Source organism: Zootoca vivipara, chromosome 1, assembly GCF_965207765.1.
Source record: "Zootoca vivipara chromosome 1, rZooViv2.hap1.1, whole genome shotgun sequence".
Taxonomy (NCBI): Eukaryota; Metazoa; Chordata; class Lepidosauria; order Squamata; family Lacertidae; genus Zootoca; species Zootoca vivipara.
In genome coordinates this window covers 7,247,719-7,268,322 of record NC_142582.1, presented here as the reverse complement: position 1 = coordinate 7,268,322, position 20,604 = coordinate 7,247,719, and the positions used below count along the sequence as shown (strand labels likewise).

General features: G+C 42.6%; 1 protein-coding gene across 1 annotated transcript in view; it reads left to right on the top strand.

Moving 5' to 3' along the window:
• Positions 1–15,547, top strand: part of CCNYL1 (cyclin Y like 1) — a 32,633-nt gene extending 17,086 nt beyond the window's left edge. Inside the window, exons 5-10 of the mRNA XM_035138216.3 lie at positions 1,859–1,894; positions 3,412–3,463; positions 4,152–4,271; positions 5,969–6,135; positions 11,838–12,000; positions 13,567–15,547. Coding sequence (XP_034994107.1) covers positions 1,859–1,894; positions 3,412–3,463; positions 4,152–4,271; positions 5,969–6,135; positions 11,838–12,000; positions 13,567–13,683 — 655 coding nt within the window. The 3' untranslated portion in view covers positions 13,684–15,547. The remainder of the gene's footprint in view (positions 1–1,858; positions 1,895–3,411; positions 3,464–4,151; positions 4,272–5,968; positions 6,136–11,837; positions 12,001–13,566) is intronic.
• The last annotated feature ends 5,057 nt before the right edge of the window (positions 15,548–20,604 follow it).

Below are 20,604 nucleotides of genomic sequence, written 5' to 3'. Positions count from 1 at the left end.
TAGTATGCACAATAAAGCTCTTAAAGACAGAGCAGACTGGAGCATCTTTACTCGAGAGTAGCCGCAACAATCCCCTGACAATTCTGATTTTTATAAGTTGAGCAGGAAAGTTTTCTTTGCCCCCAAAGTGCACCAAGTAAAATGCAGCAGTTTTATGATACCTTTGCTCTGGTAACATCCTGTATAAAACACATAGTAAATTGTAGCCTCTTGGGTTGGCCTGCCATCTAGTGGCATCAAATTATTCCTTAACTACTTGATTCCAAAATTCTTTGGTTCAGGGAAAAGTTACCTAATAGTTAAACTTTTTTTGTATCTTCATCTCTCTTGTTTCTCTTCTGTAGAGTCCAGAGCTCCCATACTACAGTTTCTATTTTTGCCCTCTCAGAGAATTGGGTATAAAATTGGCTTGTAACTTTAAAATGCTTAGCTGATAAAATATTGGAGTGCTTGAGACATTACAGTAATTAGTAATTAGGAACACAAAGCCCTGATTTGCCATAGATTGGCTCATGTAAGTAACACAGTAACTTCAGATAAGTGTGTTTAGGCCATAGAGAGCTGATTAGGCCTGCAGGAGGAAGTTGGATTCGCAGCTGAAGCTGAGAAGTAGTGGAGATTTTAAGTACAACATCATGCATCATTTCAGATCGGGTCAGTTGACTCAGGGTTGCCAGAATAGCAGCCATGTGGGAAGAGTGTTGGAAGTATCCTTCCTTTTCCCCCTTGATTTTTTTTAGAATTAATTTACTATACTGTTGTTTGGCTCATTGACTTATTTTTATCCATGTAGTATAATGAAATTATACTACAGCTTAAAGGTAGAATGGGGGGCACACTATAAATGGAAAAGAGGTTTATTAAAGAGAACTGTATACCATTGAAACTCACCAGCATTGTAGGGTGAGCTACTTAAAATACAGGGCAAGCTGCTTAAGGGATGATTCCATGCAAATGGATTTAGCCCATTTATAGGTGTGGCCTCTTAGAAGTGGAGCCGCCGCCACCCCGATACAGTTTCCTCCACCTCTGTAATAGACACTGTGCACCATGAACATAAATATCCTCAGGGCTTTCAAAACTGGAGAGAGTGAAGAGTGCACAGTGGGTGTAGGAGGTCAGAGCTTCCCTCTCTGATTCTTCAGCAGGGCTGTGTGGGGTGGCAAGCCTAAGGAGCCATGGGTGATGGTACCGTAGCTGTCAGAGCATCAGCCTCTTTTCCTCTTTTGTCTAATGAACCTTCCCCTATCTCCCACCAGCTGAATGCAGCAAGGACAATATCTAAATCTCTGCACTGGCAGCATCAAGATGTGCTCAAAGGTCTGCCTAGAGAGAGCAGCATCCAGTAGCTTTGAAAAAGGAGGAGGCACAGTCACTAACCCACCTATCTTGTCTTACAGCAAAAAAAAAAAAAAAGATAAATGGGCCAGAAGATTTTAGCCTATATCATCAGTGTGATGATACCCTGTATCCCTCCTAATATTCAGTGTTATTCAATAGTCCCCCCTCTAGTGATATTTGCGTACCACTTGGGGTCTCTTGGCCAAGTCATCTACACAAGCTAATTTCGTTGGTCATTTTCTTACTAAATGCTCCATTATACGATCCAGTTCCTGGCATTATAAAGATTTTTTAGTCTTAGTTCAGGCAACCTTGTATTAGAGCATGTTGAATTTCAACACGTATATCTTTCAGGTTCTTTAAATGAGTTCAGTTGAAAATGGGAAAGAGGAAGAAGCAAAAGTTTCTAATGTGTTTTTTGTCATAAAATCTGTTTTTTATCTCTAACAGCAATCTTGTATCAAAATTAAACTTGCAGAACCACTAACAGTGAAATGACTTTTCTCTCTCCTCACAGTGTTACATTAGCAATATACTATCACATAAAGAACAGGTGAGCACCACTTAAAACTCTTGTTTTGCAAGTCATTGCAGTGATCATGACTACAGCTTAGCCATTGGTTACTGAAGTAGCTGTAGCTTGTGTGTTTTATTAATTGGGGCTCTCATGTTGGAGAGGCAATGCTGTTAAGAATCAAAAATTTGTTGTGTCAATATGAAATAGCAAGACTTTAAAATGGGCAGGTATTGGCTACATTTTTCATACCTAAGAAATTGCTGATGGGCTGTAAAGAGCCCTGGGGAATTGAGAGAGAGAAACAAGTACACACACAAACTTGCCGAATCAAGTTCTTGGATGCAAAAATCACAGTGCAACAGGATGCGAGTTTTGCATTCAGTAACTTAATTTTTATGCCACCTTCTGTGCATAATAACTTCATAGTTAGGACTTCAGCCACTTTCTATGGCTGATGATGAGCTACTTCACTGCCGGAGATTAATGTTAAATATAGCTCTCTGGGGATGAAGGGAGTCTCTTGAAAGACAGGAGCCACAGTAACAGTCCTAACACAAGCTTTGTATGGGCTTCTTTGAGTTTTTGCATCCCTTGCAATATATGCATATTGTAATTTATGGGTATGGGCTCAAAATTTGTTCGCAGGAGGGTTGTCTCTTTGCTCCATATGGTTTCTTAAGCATCCCAGGTCATAACCAGAGTAGTCTAATGGAAGTCTGCTTATGCAAGGTGTCCATTGCCCCCCAACCCTTTGTACCACATCCCACCCCATTCAGGAGAGTCCTCCATTTTTCCTGGGGGCACAGGAGGCTATAGTGAGGAAGAGATAGGAAAGCTGTGTTCTACTCATACTACTCAAGATCCAGCCACTGGATCCACACACAAACACACACCCTTCTGACCATATGCTTACTATTACTCATTTCCCCAGACATCTTAATGCAAGTGCTTGCTAAAAACTTCAAATTTGGCTCATGCTGAGTATCTTGGCATTGAAAACAAGTCTACAAAGGTTATTGATTGAGGGGTGTTTGTTTGTTTGTTTGGTGTAGATGTTTTGCTTGTTTTGTTTGATGACATTGCCCGTTTTATTCCGTGAAAGGGGGTATATTGTGGTTCCCAGGACTATTTCTTAGATTTTCAACAACTGCAAAGCATACTGTAATGCTGCTGCTAAAAGTTTATTACACTCATACCGTGGTTGCCGAATGCCTTGGAACTCATACGTATTGGCTCCCAGACAAACAAAAGCCGCATCTTGGTTTTCGAACAGTTCTGGAAGTCGAACGGACTCCCGGAATGCATTCTGTTCGAGAACCAAGGTACAACTGTATATAGTTTTATAGCATTTTTGAGTTAGCATTTAGAAGTGCACAACATGGAGGAGAGAGAGCGGGCAAATGTGATAAAGAACAGAATATTGCCATATTACCAATTACATGGGTAGTCCTCCTCATCCTATGATGTATTAAAATGCTTCTTAAAGGAATGCAAATGCTTATCTTTCAAAAAGCTTTACTAACACCAGTAACATACATTCTCCTGTGTTGCAGGGATTCTGATAGATCACTGGATATTTTTGATGAGAAATCACATCCACTCACGGTACATTTGATTACCTTAGTTTGACTTGATTGTTTGAGTGCATCCCATATGAACAGAAATAAACCCTGATACCTAGGAAACAGGTGTCTATTCCAGCTTGCTTATAAGGAAAGCCAGATTTTCAGGAAAATAAGAGAGATTTCTTGTCTCTTAGCTTCTGTGCAAAGAAACATTTCAGTCTATACAAAACTAGATTGCTATTTGGCTTTTTATACTTTAAAAAGTGCTGCTGCAGAGTGTAATCCCTGGCCAATTGGTCCCGTTCTACATTCTGGCTGTGTTTCTATGGTGAAAGACAGCTGATACAGGTTTGGTTTTGTTGGAAGAGCAGTGCTGGACTTCTATAGCTTTGAACTGGAATCCAAAGAGGGGTATTTATGGAAAATATTTACCCATGCTCATGAGTCAGTTTCTCCCTTCTGGTTGTAGCTTCTTGAGTCCCCATAGAATATAGTTCTAGATTGTGTCCCCTACACAATTAGGGGGCTCCAGTAGGAAGAGGCTCTTAAGGAACTCCTGTGAGCACTCAGCCATTTGGATTCCAGCCTTTGTATATAACCCACTGACCTATTCATGCAGGATATTTTCACAGTACTAACAGCATGATCCTGTGCATGTTTACTCAGAAATAAGTCCCACTGTGTTCAGTTTAACTTTTAAATTACTTCTGAACTGTGTCCTGTTTCAGCGTGAAGAGGTTCCAGATGACTACTTTAAACACGACCCTGATCACAAGCACATCTATCGCTTTGTACGTACCCTGTTTAGTGCAGCGCAGCTGACGGCCGAATGTGCAATAGTGACACTGGTAAGCCTTGCTCAGTTACCACCACCTTGCATTTTAATAGGACTGTAGAGTTGGAAGGGACCCAAAGGGTCATCGAACCCAACCCCCTGCAATGCAGGAATCAGAGATGGAATTAAGTATGTCCCACGTAATGACTACTTGTCATTTTTACCTTGTAGCAGTCAGAACCTGATACAAGAAATGCACTAGGTCGATTGCAGCAGTGTCAGTAAGCTTGCACCTAAGCTGCTTGTTTAATAACTGTTAGACAAATCCATTGCAGAGGTGGGGGACCTGTTGCCTTCCAGGTGTTGTTGGACTTTGACTCCCTTCATCCCTGTCCATGGGGCATGCCAATGGGAATTGGAGTCTAATCACATGTGAGGCTACTTGATTCCCCCATCCCTTCAGTTCTCTTGTGCTGCAGAAATAGAGGGTAAATGCATTGGGCTACATCTTCTGAATTTGGAATAGTTGTGCAGGTAAGTAGCTGTCCTGTAGCCAGTAAGTCTGTCATGTCTTGGAATTGAGGCCCTATTTCAGTGTAAGATTTGCCTCCTCTGCTGTGTTTTTGGAATGGTTCCTGTGAAGGCTTGCAGGTGAAAAATTCCACACGACCTTCAGAAATCTTTCAATAAACTAGAACTGGAATGGAATATTCTGCTTCCAGTGCTTTTCTCTATTGAAACAATTCCTGACAGCACTATGTGTGTGTAAGACTCTAGGAATACTTCTGAAAGCATCCTGTCATGTAAGAAAGCAACCCTTAAAAATACGGTCTCTTAAACATTAAAAAGTACTTCTGCCACTAGTTGGCACTGTTTCACCATGGAAAGGAGCAAATGTTTTCAGTCAGTTGGGAGTTACCTCCCCCCCCCTTCTGTTCATGATCTTGAAGCTGAAAATATGGCAGTGTTGTGTGGCTGCTTGATTCTAATGTATTTTATGGAGTTCATTTTAAATTGGTGAATAAAACGTATATGTAGATGTGTATCTTGAATGTACAGTGAGTGCAAACTCTCAAACACATGTGAATAGGGAGCATATCGGTAATGAAGTTTGCAGTGATGTTGAGTAGTTTTGATTAGCCTTGGTTAAGAAAAATACGAATTCTTAAAATGCGCAATACTTTTTTATTCATCTTCACTTTACAATGCGAGTGCATTATGTTTGGTCTGCTTGAAAACAAAAATATTTCTGGTGATGTAGATTGAAGAAGTTGCAGGAAATCAGACTAAAACTAGTCCTTCAGGTGTTTGACTAGTACATCATAGATTTTACTTGACTGAAACATTTACTGTACATGCCTTATTCGCCCTATTCTGGTGTCCTTTGCTCCCGTGTTGAACAACATGGAAGCAAGGATCAAGATCATGCCAAGTAGCCCTGCCCTGGGTTTTGTGTGTTTCTGCTTTGACGGCTTTGTGCTCAGTGCAAACGTCAGTAGCAAGGGGAACCTCACACATATAACTCTGAACTGTTATAGATTCTGGGGAAGCCTTCTCACGTACAAGCATAGTTGTGAAACCTCTTTGCTACAGATGTTAATGCTGTGTGGATGGACATCAGAGGAGACATGCACAATGTTGAGGGCAAAGGGCTAATCTAAGCAGTCCCACTTCTCATTTCCATGTTGCTCAATATGGGAGCAAAGAACACCCAAAGAGGACGTCCTCTTGGGTCATTACAATCTTAAGAACGGTTTTCTTCATCTGCAGGTTTACTTGGAAAGGCTCTTAACCTATGCAGAGATTGACATTTGCCCAAGTAACTGGAAGAGAATAGTTCTAGGTGCTATTCTGCTAGCTTCTAAGGTGTGGGATGATCAGGCCGTGTGGAATGTGGATTACTGCCAAATACTGAAGGATATTACAGTTGAAGACATGTAAGTTGCAAGCTTTAGTTAAATTTGCTCATCTGTGTCTTAAACCAGATAGTTTGAAAATACACCTTTACTCCATGATATATTTAGTACGTAATATGCCTTCAACTAATTCAAATCAGATTTTGAATGGTGTGCATGTGACTTCTTGTGGTTTTCTTTGTGTAACAGTAGTTCGTGAGCACAATTTTTATCAGACCCTATGAGTTGCAATTAGCAGTTTGACCCGGGCCTAGTAATATGGTGCTTGTTCTTTAACCCTTTTTGCAGGGGGGGGGGAGAGGGAGGGAGACACAAATCCAAACTTGTTTGGTTTTCACTTTAATAGAGCTCTGGTCTTGGGGGGGGGGATGTGAGGACTTCTGCTTGCTATTCACTAACTTAAGCTGAACAGTGTGGAATTTCAGTGGTCTTGTTTATCAGAATGAGCTACTGGTACATAGTGCTGGGGAGGATTCGGTGTTCATGGTGCATGTTGGCACCAATGACATCAGCAAATGACATCCTGAAAGTTGCTAGGTTGGATGCTGATAGTCTGGGCCTTCTTTGGCATCCAAGGGTCCAACCATCTCCCTAAACCATTTCCTGCTACTGATACATTAAAAGAATTTCTCGTTGTTGGTCTTAATGTTTTCAGCCATGTGTTCCTCAAATTATTTTTTAAAATTCCTTACTATCTGCTTGCATTTGGGGGAGGGGGGTTCGTGTTCCATTTTGTTTCCTTCATTTGGACAAGGCCTCAGTTTTTTGAAGGAAGCCGCCTTGCTTCCAACAGCTCCCTTTACCCTTGCTTGTTAAACAGAACTGGCCATGACGGACCAGGAATGAGATCTTCACAATAGATAGCTCAATGAAGATGTTGCAGCAGCCATGAAAAAGGCAAATTCCCTGCTAGGATTCATTAGGAAAGGAATTGAAAATAAAGCTGCAGATATCATAATGCCACTATAGAAATCTATGGCGCGGCTGCATTTAGAATACTTTGTACAGTTCTTGTCACCTCATCTCTAAAAGGATATTGTGTAGTTGGAAAAGGTTGAAATGAGGGCCTCCAAAATGGTCAAGGGGATGGAGCGACTCCCCTGAGAAGAAATGTTGCAGTGCATAAGATTTTTTTTTAGTTTAGAGAAAGGCCTGGTAATAGGTGGCATGGTAGAACTTAATAAAATTATGTGTGGCATGGAGAAAGTTCTCCTCCCCGTCATAATGCCAGAACTTGTGGACATCCAATGGCACTGATTGTTGAAGGTACAGAACAATTTTTTAAAAAGTCCTTCTTCATGCAGCACATAGTTGAACTGTGAAACTCACTTCCACAGTGAGGCAGTGATGGCCACCAACCTGGATGGCTTTAGAAGAGGATTAGACCAATTCCTGGAAGAGGGCTGATGATGTGCTCAAATCCTGCTTGCAGGTTTCCCACATGCATCTGTGAGAACAGAATGTTAGACTAGATGGGCTATTGCCTTAATCCTGAAGGCTCCTCTTAGGGTCTTAAATAGCCTCACGCTCAAGACTGTCACCCATCTCATCCTCCAGTGCAGCAGCTGAATTTTGCTTCCATTATAGATTAAGCACAGCTTGTTGTCTTGTCCAAACCTGAGCAAATTGTGGTCAACCTTAACTATGGCTTCTTAAAACAATCCAGGTTCAAACTTTGGTTGATCTAAAATGGAAGTAGAAATTTCTGCATCCTTTGTGACTACAGCACCATATTCACTTAGCTATGGTTTAGCGTTATTGGAGAAGATCAGTTTACATCCCAATCCCAAAGAAGGGCAGTGCCAAAGACTGCTCCAACTACCGCACAATTGCACTAATTTCACATGCTAGCAAGGTTATGCTTAAAATTCTACAAGGCAGGCTTAGGCAGTATGTAGACCGAGAACTCCCAGAAGTGCAAGCTGGATTTCGAAGGGGCAGAGGAACCAGAGACCAAATTGCAAACATGCGCTGGATTATGGAGAAAGCTAGAGAGTTCCAGAAAAACATCTACTTCTGCTTCATTGACTATGCAAAAGCCTTTGACTGTGTCGACCACAGCAAACTATGGCAAGTTCTTAAAGAAATGGGAGTGCCTGATCACCTCATCTGTCTCCTGAGAAATCTCTTTGTGGGACAAGAAGCTACAGTTAGAACTGGATATGGAACAACTGATTGGTTCAAAATTGGGAAAGGAGTATGACAAAGCTGTATATTGTCTCCCTGCTTATTTAACTTATATGCAGAATTCATCATGCGAAAGGCTGGACTAGATGAATCCCAAGCCGGAATTAAGATTGCCGGAAGAAATATCAACAACCTCAGATATGCAGATGACACAACCTTGATGGCAGAAAGTGAGGCGGAATTAAAGAACCTTTTAATGAGGGTGAAAGAGGAGAGCGCAAAATATGGTCTGAAGCTCAAGATCAAAAAAACTAAGATCGTGGCCACTGGTCCCATCATATCCTGGCAAATAGAAGAGGAAGAAATGGAGGCAGTGAGAGATTTTACTTTCTTGGGCTCCATGATCACTGCAGATGGTGACAGTAGTCATGAAATTAAAGGACGCCTGCTTCTTGAGAGAAAAGCAATGACAAACCTAGACAGCATCTTAAAAAACAGAGACATCACCTTGCCGACAAAGGTCCGTATAGTTAAAGCTATGGTTTTCCCAGTAGTGATGTATGGAAGAGAGAGCTGGACCATAAAGAAGGCTGATCACCAAAGAATTGATGCTTTTGAACTATGGTGCTGGAGGAGACTCTTGAGAGTCCCGTGGACTGCAAGAAGATCAAACCTATCCATTCTTAAGGAAATCAGCCCTCAGTGTTCACTGGAAGGACAGATCGTGAAGCTGAGGCTACAATACTTTGGCCACCTCATAAGAAGAGAAGACCCCCCTGGAAAAGACCCTGATGTTGGGAAAGATGGAGGGCACTAGGAGAAGGGGACGACAGAGGACAAGATGGTTGGACAGTGTTCTTGAAGCCACCAACATGAGTTTGACCAAACTGCGGGAGGCAGTGGAAGACAGGAGTGCCTGGCGTGCTCTGGTCCATGGAGTCAAGAAGAGTCGGACACGACTAAACGACCAAACAACAACAACAAACATTGTGTTGTGTCTGAAATCAAACTTGTAAAAATAGAACGCAAAATATTCAGAGGTGACCCCCAAAGCGAAATGTATTTTTGCTTTTTAAAAAGCTATTTCCCCCCTTGTACTTGTAAATGTTAACTCTGAATCTTGAGAGAAGCATCTAGGAAGGAGTTGTCCAGCCGCAGCAAGTTGCCCTTTTTCTAGAGGGTGTATTGAGAAGCATGACTTTTAAGTTGTGATAAGATGCTTAATGAAAAAGAGAAGTGTTATAGGCAGATGAGGGAGTTAATTGGTTTTCTTAAAAGATCTGTCTCTTAGTTTGGAGAGGGGGGGAAAGATGTATAAAGCTGGCTAACAGAATAATGCATCAGAATTTTCCTTGCACTGCACTTCTGATTCTGTAACAAGAAATCTGAAATGAGGATAGGGAAAATGTTGTTTGTTAAAACCCTTTGCCATATAAATAGCTGCTTTAATGGAGTGTCTTAATAAGAGTGGGAAAAACCTCTAGCCATGCAGCTGCTAATCCTGTAGATTACAGTGTGCATAAAAGAGGGGACATGCTGTTCATTCTTGGGCTACATGTGATAGTAAATAAAGCAACACAAACACATGGGGCCTTTTTGCCTTTCCTAGCTTCTAAACCCTTATTAATAGACCTGTTAATCCGGCAAAGTATTGTAATTTTTACACAATTAAAATGTATTAGCGAGCTCTGTACAAAAGGGGCAAATGAAGCCCCGATCAGCTGATCGTCCAAACATTATCTGATTTACATTTCTATAAGCTTTATGACCATATGAGCAGGAAATTAATTCTGGCAGGGGGCTTAATGGTCCTCCTGTCCATCCTGCTTGAAGCAGAGCACACAAAGCTCCTATTCTCATTGAGACTTGCCATCTAGATGATACATTCATCTTTGTTTTCTGTCTCTTCTACTAAAATGCCAAATATAAAAAAGAACGATACTCCTCCTCATCTCCCCCCACCCTGCAAATCTTTGTGAGTGAGGAAGAGTTAACAAGAAATTGAAAATTTGACCTGCAATTGTGAGTTTTGCTGCTCCCGTTTTTTATGGGGGAAACTCTGTTGTCTGTGTCGATAGGCAGCTTTTGATTTGCTCAGAGTTAATGGAGGTGGGGTGGTTTTTTGTTTTAACCAGATTTGCTTGAAACTGGTTTAAATATGGTGATAAATATGGACTGTCTGGGCTGGCGGCAGTGACATAAGGCAGCAACTGTTGTCACTGGGATGTGCCTATGGGCCTGAAGTTTCGCCTCTCCTCTCCTTTCTAAACCTGTGCTCTCACTGCTGTGCCTTGCGCTTTCCATCAACTCTTGGACCTCTGTGGGGAGTACTAGCATATTTCATTGTACTCTGCATGCTCAGAAGTAGTGGAAAGCCCAGTGCTTCGTCCTGGTTTCTTATGCGGCAGCAAACACTTTGGGCACAGCTTTTTAAAACATTTTGTAGGTGACAATCAGCCCTTGTTAATGTTGACATTTCATCTGTTTGGGTTTGAAGACATTTCTTCCCATCCTTATGACTATGCTAATTTGGGCTAGGGGATTATTTTATATCTCATTAGGAGATGAGCAAATGAGCTTAGTGTGCTAATAGGGTCTTAACACTCTACTGTATTTTAAATGCATAATAGTGGAAAACGCACACAATTCCACTGCTTTTGAATTGGCAAAAAAAATGTGCAGATTCAAATAAATGCAACGTACCGCACATTGTAAATCTGTATTCGACCAAATGTGGAACCATGCCTTTTGACGTTTGGACCAATGGAGATGTTGCTACGTATCAACTCATAGTAAGATTCTGTTTGGGATATGAACCAAGTGTTACTTTTGAGACCCGTTGCCGGTTCTGGGTCTTTGCAAGTTCTCTTCTAACCATTCTGAAGAGGTGCTGCCCCGCGCCTGAATCCATAGGATAGATTTCAGTAAAATAGCATGGAAGGCAGCCTTTAAAGAATTCCTCCTCCCGTCTTGTGCTAATATATATCCTCCCGGGAGTCTCGGGGCAAAGAACTCCTTCGCCTACCTAATGCTGCTTGCTTGCTTGCTTATTTATTTATTGCTGGAGATGAATCCATGTTGCCTCAAGAGGCTTTTTACTCCTAGATAATAGCAGCAGCAGCTCTTCAGAGATCCATTTGTTGCCGTGGTGATATGCCTACTTCTTTTGTTGGTCGCCTCTATTTCAACAAACCCCCTTCCTGTTATCAACCTGGTGAAAATGTCTGCAAGTTCTTCAGAGCTAATCAACAGCACACATCATTCTTTTCATCTGATAACTATAGCGCAGGGTCTTGTAAGAATGAGAATGGAGTATGAATTGTGTACAGCTGTGCTAATGGAACTCTAAAGGACAGCGCTTCTAAGTCAGCAAAGTGAGTGCGTGACAGAACATAACCTTTTCTCCCGAGCTGGAGGTTCCAGAATTCAAATTGCATCTAACTTGAGCACATTTTCTACAAGACATAAAAAAATTAAAAATGCTTCGGGCGCAATCAACATTCATTTTCGGGGAGGGAGGGTGTTGCTTGCGACACTGAATAATATTAAGATGCTTATTTTGTCTGTTTCTGCCAACCCCTTTCCTTTTACCCTAGGAATGAAATGGAAAGACACTTCTTGGAGCTGCTGCAGTTCAATATCAATGTTCCTGCCAGTGTTTACGCCAAATACTACTTTGACCTTCGCTCCTTAGCAGATGACAACAACCTGAACTTTCTGCTGGAGCCCCTTAGTAAAGAGCGAGCACAGAAACTGGAGGTAATGGGCCGAGACTCGGTGTGCTGGGTACTTGGTTTCTGTAACAACAGCTTCTGTCCCTTCTTAATCACATTAGTGTGGCTTGCTAAGCTTTTTTGGTTTTGTTTCATTAGAGGGTTTAACCTCTTAGTTGCAGGAATCCTCCTTTTAAAGGTAATCCTTTCTTGTCAAGAAACCAGACAGTGTTGATTAAGACAATTATGTCTCTGTGTGCTGGCAGACACATTCTGTTCATAATTGTATATTTACTACATGCAGTCTTTAAGGTGTCACTAATCATACCTGAAGAAAGCATGGCACAGCCTCTTCTTGATCACTTCACTTTGTTAACTGAGGGAAGAAAAGGACATGTGAATTGTGTTAACTCACACCCACCTGCAGGTTCCATATGTCACAGTCCATATGATGAACTTGTGTGCGTGTGTGCGTGCGCAGTCCAGTCCAGTCCAGTCTCAGTGAACTTTATCTGTTTCTGAAAGGTGACTTGGCGTTGGGCCTCCAAGAAGAAAGGGTCAACCTGTTGGAAGAATTTATGTGTTCCCTTATACTTGTTCCTGATGCTATATATTTCTTTCTTTCTCTCTCTCTCTCTCTCTCTCTCTCTCTGCTGTTTCACTTATTGTGAGAATATAATTCCATCCTAGAAAGACTTGCATGAATTGTAAGGACTGAAGTGCGTAGTGCAAGTGTTTTTTCTCAGCTGCAATTATGCAAATTGAATGTGGTGCGGTGGTTATGCTAAGGCTCGGGACACCTTGTTTATGTGGGGCATATCTGACCCCTCCTACCCAGAGGGCTCTCTGTGCAAACAGTGTGCAGAATAATCTCGAGTTGAAGGGAAAGAGGAGATCCCTTCACATATCCAGGACAATGTGAGCCAGTTTGGAAGTCAAGTAGAAGTTCTGATGGAGTGGTGTGGCTTCTCATATCAAGATATACGTTATCAAAACAAGAACATGAAAGGTGTTGAACATAGTCCCTGCCAACATAGCTGAATGCCCGTTGCTTCTCCTGAAGTTGTGAAAAAGCAGTTGTCCCTTCAGATATGTAATGAACTTGACACGACAGAGTGAACTACTGTGCTGCTTTGGGTGCTAAAAATCACCTATACAGATTAAGCAAATGTTGCAAATGGAGTCAGGGTATTGGTTCAAATAATATATTAAGCAAATGAAGCTTTACTTGGAAGTACATTGAATGTGCAGCCTTCTAAAGGGACAGTGACGTTATTTGCTGAGAAGGAGTGTCTGAAATCTTCACCAAATGCAATTAAAGTGTCCATTTTCAGGCAGGTGTGGGATGCCTTTAGATATTTATGGACGCTGCTGTTTAAGAATGTTTCTGTTTGAGAATTTAAAAACCTAGTTAGTAAATTGGCCTGGGGCCTGCAGAAGAAGCATTCAGCTCAATATGAACCTAGGTTTGTGGTTGGTTTTTTTCTGTCTGCTACTTCTGAATCAGTAAAGTGAGAGGCAATACAATTAAACAGATGCTGAGATGAGGTGCCTGAGCTTCTTGGTTCTCATCCTACTGTGCTCATATTTCTGGCTTGAACTTGTTTTCTAGGCTATCTCCAGGCTGTGTGAGGACAAATACAAAGATTTGTCAAAAGCTGCTATGAGACGATCATTCAGTGCTGATAACTTAGTTGGGATCCGCCGTAGTAACGCCATCCTCTCTTGAGCAAGATGGAAAGCTGCGATCTTGTGGCGCCAGCATTCCTATCGGCCGGGGATACCACCTCCACTCCAAGCTCACAAGTCAACAGTGATGGCGTCTTCCAGCCAGCGGACGGGGTGAGCACAGCAAGCCATGGAAGCCCAGAGCCAGAGGAGCATGATTCCAAGTGGAGGGGAGGGGGAGATGGAACCTCTTTCAAATGGGCACACTCCATTAAAAATCAAGAGGTTCAAAAACTTTTGAGTCTTTCCCCCCTTTTCTCCTCACTGTCCCTCACCCCCCCCAAAAAAAAACACCACAGATGTTTGCTTACTGTGTAGGCCTATAGCTGTGAACTATGTGAGTTTTTAATAATGACTAGTTTTACATTTTAGAATTTGAACATTAACATGACAGTAGTCGCAACGTTCCTCCCCCCATAGTCACCCAGGGCCAGACTGCAGTTGCCTTTCAGTGCAGTGTTAAATGTTAACACAGTATAAAACCAGTCTGGGACTAATGCTGCGGCACTGACCGGTGAAGGGTTCTTCCCTCCCTCCCTCCCTTCACCACACCTTTACTAGCAAGACTCTTGATTCCTACACTGGAGTTCAGTCAAAAGACCAAGGAGCTGCTGAGCAGCAAGCTGTGCTAACTGTTTAAACACAAAACCCAACACTTGAGGTGGTCAAGGGACTGGAAACCTTTGGGGATAGGAGCAGAGAAATGGTATTCTGTGTTCACTGATTTGAAAGCCAGTTGGTCAGGGTCCATTTCTTGTCAACTATGGTGCTTCTCACGTTCTTATACTTCTAGTTGAGCCCTGGGAGAGACTCAGTCTGCATAATACACTTTCTTTTGCCTGAAGCGCTGAATAGAGCTGCATTGAAAGCTTAGCCTGAACAAATGTACTGACTTAGCAATGAACAGACAATAAGGCTGCTCTGCTAAACTCTTCCACTACAAACAATGGATATGAAGCAAGGTTTGCTTTTGTCCCGTGCTGCCAAAAAGCTTTAAATTCACAATGGAGAACTATTTTGAAGGTGCTGGGCGTGTTGATGAGGGAGGTATGTTATCTTCAGTTCATATCATTACTCTTTTGAAAACACTTTCCCCCCTTTTAAAACCTAGTATATAATGTTCCTTGCTCTGGAAGTGAACTTCTAAACATTGGCTTTTTGTGTAAATTAAGTTTGCTTGTCCAGAATGGGAATTAGGGTGAATCAAGTTTTCTGCTCCTAAAAATAGGAAGCAACTCGGATTAGAAACCTTCACCACTCCAAGTCAAATGATCTAAACAATTTATACGTTGAAAGCAGTCCCTCTTGCAATCCGGTTCCTTTTGCTATTACTTAATATCAACCCCAACTTGCTTCTTGAATTTTCAGTGGCACTTGGACTGTTAGGCCCCATCTGCACTTTGCATTTAAAGCAGTATCATCATAACAATTTCCCCAAAGAATTCTGGGAAGTGTGGTTTATTAAGGGTGCTGAGATTCATTAGTAAACCTCTTTTCTCCCTACAGACTACAATTCCCAGAGTGGTTTAGCAGGCAGTCCCTCTTTCCAGGGACCTCTGGTAATTGTAGCTCCATGAAGGGAATAAGCGTCTTCAGCACCTTAAGAAACTACAGTTCTCAGCGTTCTTCCGGGGGATGCCATGACTGTTTAAAGTGGTAGGAAACTGCTTTAAATGCAAAGTGCAGATGGAGCCAAAGTCTCATGCTGTATTTTAACCTACCAGCTCTAGGCAGGCATTCTACAGAGTCTGATTTCAGGTATTAATCACAATTCAATTTTGAAACAAATGCTACATCTTCAGGTGGCTTTCCTTTCTCATGTTTGTATTAAAAGAGAAGCTAATAATAAACTCTATTTTAATTAAGATCAGGTGGAGTTAGTGTGCTTTGTATGTCTCGGTCCCAAGTTTCTTGGATAAAAATGTTCCTTGGGAGGAAATGTAGAAGAGCCTTGAACCAAGGTGCACTGAAACAGTCTTTAGTGCTGCCTGCTAGATTGCATCCAATGTTGCTACAAAAGTTTTCTGCCTTATTTTTCAGTCCAAAAGACTCAATCTAGAGCAGTTTATGCTAATCAGACAATGAAATCAGTAGTACCAAACCAGTGACACACAACAGCCTCTGCATAAAGCAATAAAAACAGCTGGATATAAACATTCACAAGATCTAGAAGCCTGGATCAGGATGTGGAATCTGGCTCTTCAAAATGATGATGGGCTTCAGCTCCAGCCAGCATTCCCAGTTAGCAGCAAGAATGGGAATTATAATCCAGCTACATCTGGAGGGCCATAAATTCCCCATTCATGGTCCGGACAAATAAAGCTGTATCTTTTGGCATCAAAAACACTTCTCAACCTCAGAGGTGTCCTGCAGAGATCATGCCAACATGGGGGCAGCACCACTGAAATGATGCAATAGCCAGCTACCCCCTCCTCTCCTCTAAAGGTAAGGGGGACTTGGAAAAAGGCCTCTGAGCATTATGACTGTTTAATGTTGTCTCCCACCTTGATACTAGGCACGAGGAAGGAAAGGAAAAAATCATTTTGTCAAAAGCATATTCTCAGTAGAGAGTCTACTAGTTTTGCCACTGTGTATGTACTTACTTGGGGGTAACTTCCCAAATTCATTCCTGGAATGTGAAGCAAGCTGGAAATGCCATTCCAAGATGTCTAGTGTTGTCCAGCTAGCCTTTAAGTAAAAAACTACAAAGTAAATTATTAAACTAATTTCTGTCCACCAGAACACATTCAAGCTTTCCACGAACTCTTCAAGCTGATCATAGTGCAGCTTCAAGTAATATAACTGCAAAACGTTCTTTCCATTGGGAGCACACCAGGTATTCATGTCCAGTAGGCATCCAGCAAGGCGCCAGACTTGAGTTGCACTTTATTCAAAAAGTGCTTGTTCAACAGGTGGGTGTGAGTAAGGGACAAGCTCCGTGAGAAAGTAGGGCTTGAAGGAAAAGGGTAGAATCCATTAGCATCTATCATAACATTTTGCAACAGCACCCTGCACACAGCTGCAAGGGGGAGTGTGTGCATTTTCACTTGCCAAAATAGACGGTTGCCACTGTTTGGAGAGGAGGGTGAGATGTTGCAGAGTTTACAATATTTGGAAAGTAGAAACGGTACAGTAAATGGAACATCTCACACCCATCCAAATTCATCTATGTTCTCAAAAGGGCTGTAATGAAATTCCATTTGAGTTGCTGATTCAGTTACTATGTGATAACGTCCTTCTGATACAAGAAAGAGCTCTTGACAGCGAATGGCGAACCAGCAATGTACGTGCTAGTTTCAGCGCAAAGTGTTTCTCGTATGCTCACTTTGTCCACGTGAAGATATGTTTTTGAAGAGGAGCCCAACCTTGCCCATTCATTCATATGTGCTTGATAAAGGAAGTTCAGGGACTGGTCAGTGTTCAGCTCACTTGATTGCTGCTGCCATATCGCCTCTTGTGTATAACCGTTTGTTTTTGTCTCCAAGGCAATTGCATATTGAAACCTCTTCAAATAGGTTTGCCTGGTAAAGGACCTGCACTTGAGCAGCAGAATAAATGTTAAGGGCTGCTGCTTGTTGCTGAGTAAGCAGGTAGGTGTCAAGCAAGGGAAAGGAAAGAGGGGAGTGTTCCAGTAAAGGTGAACAAGTACCTGCTAAAAGGCTTTGTTCTTAAGTGATGAAACTGTTGCTCCTTGTACTGGTGTGGTTGCTTCTAGGGAGAGGGGTGTCCAGTGACCAAAAAGGATCTAATTGTGAGTGGTGCATTTTCCTGACATAGCAGGGCACCCGGGTGCTGTAGCCAAAGTATAGGAAAAATGGTAACTCTCTTCTTGATATTTGTAATGTGCTGGACTGAGCCTCCACCAGACACTTGAGTAACAACAGGAATCTGTTTTATGGTTAAAGGTAAAGGGACCCCTGACCATTAGGTCCAGTCGTGACCGACTCTGGGGTTGCGCGTTCATCTCGCATTATTGGCCGAGGGAGCCAGCGTACAGCTTCCAGGTCATGTGGCCAGCATGACAAAGCCGCTTCTGGCGAACCAGAGCAGCACACGGAAACGCTGTTTACCTTCCCGCTGTAGCGGTTCCTATTTATCTACTTGCATTTTGACATGCTTTCGAACTGCTAGGTTGGCAGGAGCTGGGACCAAGCAACGGGAGCTCACCCCGTCACAGAGATTCGAACCGCTGACCTTCTGATCAGCAAGCCCTAGGCTCTGTGGTTTAGCCCACAGTGCCACCTGGGTCCCTTTTATGGTTATTGGGTCTGTATCTCTATGACCTTAAGGCACTTGGGCATACATGTGTTTGAATTCCATTTCTCAATGGAAATAGGAGCCATTTAATGTGGGTATTGTGTTCTATATGGGACTGAGTCATGGTCATCTGGCAAGATGCAGGGCTTGAGCACAGATCTTAAACTTGGGGGCCCCAAGCTTCTAATTCTTGACCTTTTTCACTTGCCCTGCATCCTTCTGATTCATTGCTTCCTGTGTCTGAAATGGGGGTAGTGGGGGGGGGGGTGGAACAGCAGCGATTTTGGTGGGAAGATTGTTTTGCCACCAAGATAATGGAAGATGGTACCCTAGAACATAGATGTGTTTTAGATGTTAATCACTAATCCTTCTCTTCCCCCCCCCTCCAAAAAATCAAAAGCAGTGACTTCAGTTCGTATCAGGCGTTTCTGGGCATTTGCCGGACTTGAGAGTTTGGTGCCCTTGTTCCTAGAATCTTCATGTAATGTTAGTTTCTGAAAGCTCTGCTTGTTTTCTGGAGCGAACAAGCAGCAGAATTCAGTGTGGGCTTAAACTGGTGAATGGAGCAAGTCTCTGTATATATGTATATATGTATATATGTGATATAGGCATAATGAGCAAGCTGGATGGACCGCCATCTAAAAAACGAGATGCTCGCAGCATTCACGAGGTTGCTTCTGTTAGGGAGCCAGGTTCTTGGGATAGTACATAACTGCCTTTTTTACTTTTTCTCCCTTGTAAAGAAAAGCCCAGCTCCAGATTCTTCTCCGCTTCCTAACATAGATACGGGGATAGCGTCAAGCTTTGCAGCTTGAAACACGCTTAGGGGAGAGGAGTGTGCTGTGTTTGCCTAGCTCTAGGCAATGCTGCAGCAATAACAGCAGCAATCTTCCGTCTAAAAAACTGCAACACATGTCTGGATCTCTCTCACAGTTATCTCTGTGTGCGTAAGTCCTGAACATTATCATAAGTGAGCATACTGACCCCTTCCTTCCTTGTATTTTAAGTCTCTTCCTGAGCTCTTCCAAAGATTTATGACCAAAAGAGGGATTTCCTTCAAAGGAAGAAAACTTCCAGTTTGCCTTATGTGCTGTGTTGTAGTGGACCTTTCCTCACAGCACCATTTGTGTCTCGCAGCAGCCCTGGGTGATAAACTAGGTTCATGGGTAATAACTACTGTAATCAGTGCTCCTTGAGCCTTACCTAGTCAGTCAGCTTTGTAATGGAGCGGACGTCTGAGCCTTGGTGGGGACATGGGTGGCGCTGTGGTCTAAACCACAGAGCCTAGGGCTTGCTGATCAGGTCGGCGGTTCAAATCCCTGCAACGGAGTGAGCTCCTGTTGCTCGGTTCCTGCTCCTGCCAACCTAGCAGTTCGAAAGCACGTCAAAGTGCAAGTAAATAGGTACCGCTCCGGTGGGAAGGTAAACAGCGTTTCCATGTGCTGCTCTGGTTCGTCAGAAGTGACTTAGTCTCTGCTGGCCACATGACCTGGAAGCTGTACGCTGGCTCCCTCGGCCAGTAAAGCGAGATGAGCGCCGCAACCCCAGAGTTGTCCACGACTGTACCTAACAGTCAGGGGTCCCTTTACATTTTAAGACCCTTTAGCCACCACAGCCCATTGGCACAATCCTGAAAATACATGCCCAAAATCTGAGTGACAGCAAAGCTACCTTCTTTTTGAATATCTGTGCTTTTTATCCTGCCTCAGGCAGGGTTTCTTATCTTCCCTTGACCTGTGTTATGGCAAGGTTACTGTCTTCCCCTGTGTGTGTTAAAAGACGTCTGAAAATGCAAAACAAGGGGCCACTGCAAATGAAACAAATGTTTCTGTGCCTCTTCACTGGACTTGAGGGCAGTGTGGATGAATGAAAGAGGTAGGTTGTGGTGACATATTAAAGACAAAGTGTCATAGGCAAGGGGGGAGATGGGCATTATTCCTTGGATGGGAAGTGGAAATGATTAGCTGCGATGTGGCCATCTCAAGGCATTGCCTTCCTACTCTAATAGTCTTCTGAGCTCGTTCCAGTACTTTTAGGAGCTGCATAAAAGGTAAGGACATGGGCAACAGTTCTCGTTTCTCCCTTTCTGGGATGTGAACAAGCGGCGCACATGGTTGGCATATTAGGTTTTTCTGCTTTTGTCCTTTTTTCTAGTTGGTTGCTGTGGCTTTGGGATTCTATTGCACTATCTGTCCCTGTGCAGTTTCCCAGTAAATTTTTATTATTTTCTTTTTTCCCAATTCTTTAACCTCATACAATACATAATCAACAACTATACAACAAATGGCTTTGCCAAGCTCTGACTCCCCCCCCCAAAAAAAGCAGGTAAATTATTTCATTCCACTCGTGCATTTTCTTAATTTTACTTAATATCAAAGATGTAGGTTTTATCTCAATCCCGCTAGTGCCTTCATATCTTTATATGAAGTAGTATCTTTATATGTGTCGTTTCTATGCAAAAGCTGGAAGTTTGGTACAGAGCTTTTGAGAAACCAGCATTTTCTTTTAAAGAGCCCTGTATATCAGAGTACAACAGTTAGTGGCCTGTAAAAGGTAAGGTTGCGTACTACAAACACACACACACACACAGAGAGAGAGAGAGAACCTGTTCACTTTTCATATAGAATGATTCCCTAACCATGCTTGCAATAATCATGTTTAGGCA